The following is a 10,919-nucleotide window of genomic DNA, read 5'->3' as shown; positions in this document are numbered from 1 at the left end:
CCCCGGAGCTGCCAATTTTTAGTCTGTTCAACACCATGCTGCCTCTTCCTTTTATATATATATATATACATATATATATATAATTTTATTTTTGGTGAAAGTATACACAGCAAAACCCACTCCCATTCAACAGTTTCTAAACATATGATCAGGGACACTGGTTACATTCTTCACGTTGTGTCAACATTCTCGCTATTTCTGTTCTAGTTGTTTTGCTCCCATTGACTTAAACTCTCTGCCCTCCAACTTTCTCATCTATGCTTTAAAATAGCTGTTGTCCATTTGGTCTTATATAGATGATTTTTTTTAAAAGAACACAATACTCAAGGGTGACAGTCTTTACATTTTGAGCTAAACTCTTACTTAAAGGTGACTTCAGGGGCTAGTTTCCATTCAAGTTTTGAAAAGTAACTCAGGGCAATAGTCTCGGGGACTCCTCCAGTTTCAATAGGTCCAGTAAGTTTGGATTCTTCAAGAATTGAAAGTGCTGTTCCACATTTTTCTCCCTTTCTATCAGGATCCATCAATTGTGTCCCTGATCAGAACATTCAGCAGTGGTAGCCGGGCACCATCTAGTTCTTCTGGGCTCAAGGTAGAGGAGGAATTAGTTCATGGAGACAATGCTGCCTCTTTCTTTTGAACAATGATTTAGGATTCATTTGCTTTTGTGTAAATCTGGCTCTGTCTCTCTTGGTATCCTTAAACTAGGAGCTACTAAGGCAAAATTATAAGTGTTATTCTGGGTTTTTCTAACATGGTAAATTCCAGGAAACCAACCACCCAACTCCTGATGTACTACTAAGAGGCGGTACTAATGTACTGTAAAGAGCACGGGGCCTGGAGTCAGTCAGACTTAGGCCACCATTTACAAGAGGTAAGACTTCAGTTTTCCTTCTGTAAATGGGAATAATAATAATAAAACCACCTTAACTTCCTCAGGGATAGGTATTATGAAGATCAACTGTGGTCTAAGGTCAGGTGCAGTGCACTACTCAGTTCTGGCTCTCTAGGTGACACCTAACATAGGAAGGAGGCCAGCCAAGGGAAACTACCAAGGAGGTGGACTTCAGAGATGAGAGAGAGAGAACACACCAACCATCCTTGCCTAGAGATGTCTCCATGGTTACCACCTAATGAAGGAAGCCTATGAGAGTAAGAAACCAACTGAGTTCAGGGAGAAGGGATGGAAGAATCATTATATTTCCCAACAGTGATACACACAGAAAACACAACTTCACGTCTCTTATACAATCTGTGTGGCCTGGTGAAAGGAATACCAAACTCACAGCAATGGCCGTAACAGAACACCAAGGCTACAGATACAGGAGAATACATATCACAGGCACATGACCAAAGTTTGGGAAACTCTCCCATGATATGATCAATATTTGCAGAAGTTTCCAAACACTAGTCCATGGGGACCTCAGAATCACTTGGAGGAGCTCATTATATAGATTGTTTGATCCCAAGAATGGACCTACCACTGTATCCAAATCTCCAGGGAGTGGAGGGGGTAGGGTACAGGTGGGAAAGTCATGTTTCTGAAAAAACTCTCTGGGTAATTCTGATGTGAATGTAAGACCTACTACCTATGAGTGGAGACACCTGAGTTTTGGCCCCAACTGTGCCTGTGACTCACCTGGTATAATACCACGTGAAGTAAGGATATCCCATGGAATCTGTGGCTAATTGCCTCCATGAACAACTGCTTCCTTTGCTATGAGACCAGAAGAACTGGATGGTGCCCAGTTACTGTTACTGAACATTTTGATCAAAGATTCCATAGAGGAATCCTGATCAAAAGGGGGGAAATGCAGACAGAATTTCAAATTCTCATGGACTCCAGACTTTCTGGAGCCATGGAATCTGGGCAAACCCCTGAAACTACTGGCCTGAGATAATCTTTAAACCTTAAACCAAAAATATCCCCTGAAGTCTTCTTAAAACCAAACAATAGTTTAGCTTAACTAGTGAAGAATGTCCACCTTAAGCACTGTGATCTTTTAAAGAACTATCTATATGGGATCAAACTGACAACAGAAACTCAAAAGATTAGACAGGAACCTTAGGGACAGTGAGTTTATGTTAATGAGGGAGGAAAAATTCAGAAAAGGAGGGTGAGAATGGTTGCACAACTCAAAGACTATAAACAATGTCACTGAATTGTACATGCAGAAACTGTTGAATTGGTGTATGTTTTGCAGTGTATATTTTCAACAACAAGGAAAGTCTCCCATGGAGCTTTGGGCTGCACCAGACTTTAGAGGGCATCTAGTCCAATGGTCCATCACACGCAAGAATTATTCCTACAGCAGCTTTTCCCAAATGCTAGTCTTTGGAGAACCATTGTCATGATTTTTGCCTTACTGTTTTATTACCTGTACTTTCCTTAATATTTTTCCTTAAATTGGCTCACTCGTGACTTGAATGCATTCAGTATTTAGACCTCTTTACTACACACTCTCTCCCTTGGTGATTTCATCCTGTCTTGTGGCTTTAAATGCCATCCATACACTGATAAGTCCTAAATTTTTATCTCCAGCCTGTACCTCTTCCCTGACCTTCAGATTCTTACAGACAACTGTCTCGAGATCTTTACTTGGATATCTGATAGACATCTCAAACTTAGCATGTCCACAACAGCTCCTGCCCCACCTGCTGTCTTCTCGGGGTTCACATAATGGTGATTCCATCCTCCTACGTGGTCTGGTAAAAAACCTGGCCATGCTCCTTGACTCCATCTCTCACACCTCACAATCAGTTCTTCAGGAAATCAAGCTGACTTACCTTCAAAATATATTCAGAATCTGATCACTTCTCACCAACTCCACTACTACCACTTGGTACAAGCCACACCTGGCTTATTGCAAAAGCCTCCTGTATTGGGTTGAATAGCGTTCCCCCAAAATTCACGTCCACCCAGAACCTCAGAATATGACCTTATTTGGAAATCGGGTCTTTGCATATATAACTAGTTAGGTTAAGATGAGGTTATACAGGATTAAGGTTGGCCCTAAATCCAATATGACTGATGTCCTTACAAGAAGAGGAGAGGACCCACGGAGACCCAGACACATAGAGGCCATGTGACAACAGAGGTAGAAATTGGACTGCTGCAGCTGCAAGCCCAGGAATCCTAAGTATTGCCAGCAACCACTAGAAACTAGAAAGAGGCCAGAAAAGATTCTTCCCTAGAACATTTGGCGTCTCCCTGTGTAATATATGTTGTTGTTAGCTGCTGTCGAGTTGGAGCCCTACTCATGGCCACCACATGCAGTCCACAGGGTTTTCATTGGCTGATTTTCACAAGTAGATCGCCAGGCCTTTCTTCCTAGTCTATCTTAGTCTGGAAGCTCCACTGAAACCTGCTCAGTATCCTAGCAACATGGAAGCCTCCAGGGATAGGTGGTGACCTGTGCATGAGGTACACTAGCTGAGAACTGAACCTGGGTCTCTGCATGGAAGGCAAGAATTCTGAACCACCCTGTGTAATATAATATCTCACAAATGGTGTCTTGAGCAAGTTTTGAGGTCCCGGCTAGAGGCCAGTGTGTTCCCTTTCTTGAGCAACTGATTAAATCCATTCTCCAACCACTTCCCTTATGGGGTTCTCACACTCCTGGGCCACTATGCACCCGCCCTACTTGGCATCAGGGCCAGATACCAAACAAGTAGGGACAGCCTCTATGCCCCACCCACCCTGCTTGCCATACATAACCCTTCTCCTACAATTACAGCTTTTTACCCTGTACCTAAGTACAACTCTCCCTGAGTGGCCCGCGGGGCATGTTGTGTTCTCCCCAGAGAACTGTGAGTATAATAAAACCTTTAAAACTTTTACGGTCTCTCTTTCTTAGTCTGCTTCTGGCCTTACCAAACCTCATCCAAGGCACTATGATTAAAACACTGTGCTTCCTCTCTTGCCCCACCTACAGTCATCTTTCATCACGGTAGCCTGAGTGATTCTTTTGAAACCTAAGTCAGATCATACCATTCCTTTGCTCAAAATCCTGCAATAGTTCACTCCAAGTAGAGGCCAAAGTCCTCAGAGTGGACCCTAAGGCCCTAAATAATTCGTCCCTCAACCCTTGCCTTATGTCCGTAACTCACCCTCTCTTCTCCTTGTTCACTCTGCTCTAGTAATGCTGGCATTCTCACGGGCCTTGTATTCTCCAAGCTTGCTCCTGTCTAAGGGCTCTTACACTTTATGGTCTCTGCCTGGAACTCTCTCCCAAACACATATCCATACTCCTTATCTCCATCAAGTGACCACATCAGCCAAGCTTGCTTTCCCTTTGGCTTCCAGTTGGGTTCAGCCATTGGAGGAAAAAGGCCTTTATTTCTCTTACCCCCTCCCTGTTCTGGAAGTAGCTGTCCTCTACGCCAATAGTTCCTGTCAGGCAGCCCCTCCTCCGTGCCCCAGCAATTTCCAGTCTCTGGTAACACCATTCCCACCCCTTGCCCCTTCAGGCCAAGGGGCCCATAGTAGCATCCCACTGTTGCTCCCCACAGGGTATTTCACCTTCCCTTGCTGGTTCTTTTAACCTGCCCACACCTTTGTAAATATTTTCATGAAACTTTCTTCAGTTAAACCCTTTGAGTGAGCCATCAGCTTCCTGCTGGAACCCCGAGTACTACTACTAGGATAAAATCTGTCCTGTCAACAAGGATAAAGACCAAATCAGACGAGAAAATAACAATTTGATGTGGTATTATTATCATTATGTGAATCTTTGTAATTAAAAAAAATGGACTCTGTTTAATTTGGCCTGGCTTTTAATGGAACCTACTGTTTTGTAAGATGCACCCCCCTTCCATACACAGGTTAATCTATCTGAAATAACATATCTTACAATTGATATATACATTGAATGTTTCTGATTTCCCCAGAAAGTTGTCATTACATCGGTGTTTTAGTTGATAAAAATTCAAAGGTAAATACAATACCCTACATATCAGTAATGCCCAAATCATTCTAACATCTCAGACAGATTAAAAACTAACAATCTCAGAAAGAGTCATATATATAATTTTCCTAAGCATTCTCATATCCCTTTTTTCATTTTATTCTCATAAATCATCTAAGAGAGACAGCAGGTATGGCTTTCTTCATAAAACAAGCAAAGACACTAGACCAAGAAGATCTTAAATAACCCTTGAAATGATTACCCACCCATTCAAGGGTAGAGTCTGGATCATCCACAGTCTTGAACTCTGCTGGAGCCCTCTGCTTTCCCACCACCCATCCCGAGGGCTGTCCACGTGACATTCGTGAAATGTCCCCCCACTTCTTCCCACCCCCGCTGCTTCTGGCTCCCCCCCATTTCTACTTACAACACAATGACGGTGAGGATGAAAAAGAAGTGCACGCTTCCAATGAGGTTCCGGTAGATCCAAACAACCCACAGGTAGCTAGGCCTGCCACTTAGTGTATCGATCCAGCTGTAGATGGCATTAATGAAGTAAGGCAGACCTCGAAACGGGCCACAATCAACTGAAGGCTTCAATCTGGTAAAACATGGGACAGAAACGCATCTCTGGCATGAGGCTCAGGTATTGTTTATTCTAGAATCAGGGTGTCCTTTCCCGGCTCCCGACCTTGAAGTGACAACTCTTGCCTGATCCACCCACACCCCTTTTCCAGCTCACAGCCTCAGCTGACGTATTTTGTACTCAGGACCTGCACTCCGAGGACTAGCTGATTGGACCAGGGGCATCACCTGATCCAACAGGGCCAACCCAAAGGCCAGACAGTGACCTATATGGTATCCTGGCTTGAAGAAATGAACTGGGGCAATCATTCCCTTCCTTGGAAACTTGAATTAAGAAATATGAAGACAGAAGTCTGTTAGCTGTAGAAACTGAAGTCCTAACAGTGATGGCGGTGTGCAGGCAGTTGTTATCAATGAGCAGAAACCAGAGGGCAGCAAGAAACTGGTTAGGAAGAGAAAGGGGAGAGGAGACATAAGAAGTAAGGACATAGTAAAACAGAAGAGCCTGTCCCGAAGCTCCTTCAGTTCCTGATGGTTCCAATGCCACATGCATCTTAAAAATCAACTCCTGTGTTCATTTGTTCATTCATTCTATAATTCTACAAAGGTTCATTGAACTTCTACCAGGCACTGTGCTAGCCAGGCCCTGGGAGTCCCATAGTAAACAAGTCAGACATGGTCCTGCCCTCTTGGGCTTACAGTGTAGTGCAGAAGGAGCACAAGTGATGAGTAAACAATGACACAAAGTGTTAACCATTTCTGACTGTAAACAGTGGAATGAAGAAAGGAAGCGGAGCCCTGAGAGAGAGAAGGATGGGGACGGTCTACAGACAGGATGGTCAAGGAAGGGCATGTCTTAGAGATGACATTCAAGCCAAGAACCAGAGGATGGGAAGAAGGGAGCCATGTAAGGGAGTGGGGAGGACATCCGAACAGAGGACCATGTGGGGAGGAGCTTGCTGAGACCCCAGAATGGAGGAAGAGCAGTGGGGCTGGAGGACGGAGGAGCCAAAGGGAGGGGAGGCTGTAGAAGGTAGGAGGGAGCCAGATCAGACAGGACCTTTCCGTTAACTTGGGTAAAGTTCTGTTCTCAATGTCGAGGAACTGGCCTCTGCCCCTTCTGGGAGGGTACATGGCAGAAGGGAGGAAGCTGCTGGTTCCTGATTGTGGCACCCTGATGTGTGATGCCCACACTAGGATATATCCTCCTCTTGGTCTTAGTGTCCGTTGGTTACTCACCTACCCCATCTCTAAAACAGCACCCCAAGGCCGCATCTCCTACCTCCAGATGGTGACGGCCAGGGTGCACAGGACCCCGAGGAAGCACGGGAAAAAGAGCAACAAGATGAAGAAAGTCATCATCTGTGAGGCCCGCCAGGCTTTGCTCGGAGGCTGGAAATTCATCATCAGGCTGATCTGAAGAGAGAAGCAGCCCATCTCCCATCTGTTGCCCCCGTCCCCGCAGGCTTTCCTCCCAGGAGCCTCCCCAGGTCATATGCGGCTCTGGGAAGCTGGCTGGCTCCAACTTCGGACAGACTTACATTTTTGACATAAAACATGATGAAAAGAGCAATCATTTGGATAAAGGGCAGCAGAGGGCAGAAGAAGATTCCAATCCTGCAAGGGAGAGAGGGTGGATGTCAGAGACCAGAGGAGACGTGAGAGGCAGGACGCAGATACAGAGGTGTGGAGAGAGGGGAAAGAGAGAGATGGCTCCCATCACAGCAAAAAGGCAATTTCCGGCTACACCCAGCACCCACAGATGCTCTCTTCCCAAAAATGGGTTTTGCAGAGAACCCCACCCACACACCACTAAACCAGCAGGTGACCTCCAGCGTGCCCTCATCTGGCATGTCCCAAAGTGTGCGACATGTCCCTCCTTTCTCTGACCCCTCCCCCTGTGCTAATCAAGGTCTGAGGCCCTGCAGGGACAAGACATTTAACTGTATTGAGTTACAAGTGAGAAAAGCATCCCTTTTTCAACCCTCTTCCACTCTCCTGAGGGCCCAAAGAAGAAAATCTTGGTTTGGTACTAGATTGTCGTTAACTCCTCATACTTGCCAACCTCCCCCCTCCCCTTTTTAAATTTAATTAATTAATTTATTTTTACCAACCTCCCATCTTGAAAAAGAAGGAGGAGGCTTTAGCCTGAGAGCTTCAGCAGGCAGCAGCATCTAGCTAGAATTTACTGGTTTTTTAAAATGTAATTGCCTTTGTTTTTCCAGTTACTTCTGATTTATGTCAAATGACACTTGATTTTACAATTCATTTATGATTGTAAAAGAAAGATGAGTTTAAACATTTATTTAAGTAAAAATGTGGCAAACCAAAAACCAAACTAGTTGCCATGGAGTCAATTCCAACTCATGGCCATCCCATGTACGCAGAGTAGAACAACCGCTCCATAAGGTTTTCAAGGCTGTGACCTTTTGGAAGCATGTTGACAAGCCTTTCTTCTGAGGCACCTATGGGTGGACTCGAACCGCCAACCTTTTGGTTAGTAGTCGAGTGCTTAACCATTTGTGCCTCCCCGGCACTCCAAAAAAAGGGAAAGACAACTTTAAAGAAAATGTTAAGTAAATAACATTATAGGTGATACATAAAAAAAAAAGTTGCTATCAAGTCAACTCCAACTCATGGTGACCCCATGTGTGTCAAAAGTAGAATGGTGCTCCATGGGGTTTTTGATGGATGATTTTCCTTTGGTAGATCACCAGGCCTTTCTTCCAAGGTACCTCTGGGTGGGCTCAAACCTCCAACCCCTAGTTAGTAGCCTAGAGGCATTTGTACCACCTAGGGATTCTTCAGGTGATAAACAAATGCCAAAAAATAGGCAAGTTTTCCTCTCCTTGCCTCGACCATCATTCCTCTTTGCATTGTTATATTACCTTCTTTTAAAACTCATCATCAAAAGCAATATTCTCCTAAAACCCACAGAGGTTAAATTTATAATTGCTACAGAACACGGGAAAGATATAAGTGCTTCTGATTGTACTTATTCATGGTTTATCAACAAAACCCTTAAAGGCACAGACATAAGTCCAGCCATCCCTGTTGGTACCTTTCCTCCCTCACTGCTCACTTTTCCTTTTGACACCTTCAGTCAAATGGTCACAGAATGAGGGCTTGGGCTTTGGAATTAAAGACAACTGGCACAAAGTCAGCACGGAATACCTATTAATATCTGTGAAGTAAGGAGGTCCCTGGGTGATGCAAATAGTTTGTGCCCAACTACCAACCTAAATGTCGGTGGTTCAAACTCACCCAGTGGCACCATGGAAAAAAGGCTTCCGCAAAGATTATAGCCAAGAAACCCTATGAAGCAGTTCTACTCTGTAACACATGGGGTTGCCAAGAGTCAGAATCTGACTTTTTAAAATTTTATTGCTACAGAGGCCCCCCAGGTGATACGTCAATGAGTGAAGCAGGCCAGGTATAAGAAACACACAGCCCTCTCTGCCTTTCTGTATCTTCCCTTTTCTGTTGGAAGATAAATGCAAAGTAATGTTTTCTACTACAAGAAAACTGACAACATAAGGGTGACGAGAACTGGTAAATCCATGTTGGGGAGGCAAAGGTTCAAAGTGAGGAACAGGGCAAACTGAAGACACCCAATGTCCCTGGGTGGCGCAAGTGGTTAATGCACTCGGCTACCAACTGAAAGGCTGGCAGTTCAAGTCCACCCAGAAGCACCTCAGAAGAAAGGCCTTGAGATCTCCTTCTAAAAAATCAGCCATTGAAAACCCTATGGAGCACAGTTCTACTCTGATGTACATGGTATTGCCATGAGCCAGAGCTGACACAATGGCAACTGGTTTGGGGACCCTCACCCAGTTCAAGGCCCGGCCAATTACTACTATGAGGGAAAACAGGACAGAGCCTTCCTTTATTCAAGAGAAGCCAGAAATTTTAAACTTTTACATAAACGTTCCTGATCTTTTAATATTGGTGGTTAAATTTTTAGAAAAAGCACGTCGTGGAGCCAGCTAAATACATCTGCAGGCTAATCCCTGCTCTATGGGATCTCGTGTGAAGTCCTCAAGATCTCATGAAGGAAAAGAATAGTCTGGATCTACATTCATGTTCTCAGGCTGGCTGCATAGATTTAAAAACAACAGCAGATTCTGGGGCCTCACCAAAGAGACTCCGAGTTCTCAAGTCAGGTGGGAACCACAGACTTACCACACCAGGGTTTGTGCGTAGATCAGCTCCAGGACATTTCTGGCAATGTCAAACTCCTGTATGCCAAGGCTTGTGATAAGTTTCATCCCAATGATTCTGCAAAAATGTGCCGAGTTTACTACCCAAAACTATCAATTTTGTCCTTCAAAAGATTCCCCCAAAGACTATGTCAATCAACAAAGAAGACCCTCACTAGTTGGGAATAAAGTCGTAAATTCCCTTGCCAATTTTTTTTTTTTTTTAAGTTCTAAGTATAAGCATGTTTTTCAGGAAATAATTTCATTCCTTTGATATTAGTGGAAATAAACACAATGAACAACAGGTTTGTTAAAATGAATTGAGGGAAAATGAAATTAATACAATGCATTCAAATGGGGTGCCGCTAAAACGGTTTAAAGGAGTCTAGAGAATATTTTTAACCCTAATTCTTTAAATCAACCCACCTATTTACCTTGTTTAGGGGTCCTGGTGGCACAATGGTTAAGCAATCGTTTGCTAACCGAATGGGCAGCAGTTCAAACCCACCAGACACTCCTCAGGAGAAAGATGTGGCATTCTGCTTCCTTAAAGATTTACAGCCTTCGAAACCCTACGGGGCAGTTCTCCTCTGTCCTACAGGGTCATTATGAGTCAGAACTGACTCGATGGCAGTGGGTTTAGAGGCTTATTGGGAGAAAGACCTCGCGATACGCTCCCGTAAAGATTACAGCCTCGGAAACTGTATGGGGCAGTTCTATTCTGTCACATGGGGTTGCTATGAGTTGAAAACTGACTCGACTGGCACTAAACAACAACAATTATCTTGTTTATACCACTCTTTGCTTATTAAACCTTTTTTCTCATGGGTCATATGAACTCAACACCCTCCAACCCAAATAAACCCCAAATTGCTTAAAGTTTGGATACTGCTATCAATGGCTAAGAGCTTGGCTGCTAACCAAAAGGTCAGCGGTTTGAATCCACCAGCCACTCCTTGGAAACCCTATGGGGACAGTTCTACTCTGTCCTGCAGGGTTGCTATGAGTCAGAACCGACTCGATGGCACCTAACAATAACAACAAATCCAGATTAAGAAGCCCTGGTGGCGTGGTGGTTAAGAGCTTGGCTGCCAACCGAAAGGTTGGTAGTTAGAATCCACCAACTACTCCTTGGAAACCCTATGGGGCAGTTCTGCTCTGTCCTGTAGGGTTGCTATGAGTCGGAATCATCTTCATGGCAAAGGGTTTGTTTTTGTTTTTGTTTTCA

At 44.3% G+C, this 10,919-nt stretch overlaps 1 protein-coding gene across 2 annotated transcripts in view; it reads right to left on the bottom strand.

Annotated features, from left to right (window-relative positions):
* TMC5 (transmembrane channel like 5) overlaps nt 1–10,919 on the bottom strand; it is a 55,021-nt gene that overhangs the window by 8,644 nt on the left and 35,458 nt on the right. For both annotated transcript variants that reach the window (XM_004373442.2, XM_023728507.1), the window contains 4 exons: nt 9,675–9,770; nt 7,034–7,109; nt 6,775–6,908; nt 5,335–5,508 (listed from right to left, as the gene is read on the bottom strand). In XM_004373442.2, the coding sequence (XP_004373499.1) occupies nt 5,335–5,508; nt 6,775–6,908; nt 7,034–7,109; nt 9,675–9,770 (480 nt within the window). The remainder of the gene's footprint in view (nt 1–5,334; nt 5,509–6,774; nt 6,909–7,033; nt 7,110–9,674; nt 9,771–10,919) is intronic.

The sequence above is a fragment of the Trichechus manatus genome, unplaced genomic scaffold (genome assembly GCF_000243295.1).
Source record: "Trichechus manatus latirostris isolate Lorelei unplaced genomic scaffold, TriManLat1.0 scaffold00024, whole genome shotgun sequence".
Taxonomy (NCBI): domain Eukaryota; kingdom Metazoa; phylum Chordata; class Mammalia; order Sirenia; family Trichechidae; genus Trichechus; species Trichechus manatus.
Note: the sequence above shows the minus strand (reverse complement) of the source record. Positions and strands in the feature narration are given on the sequence as shown.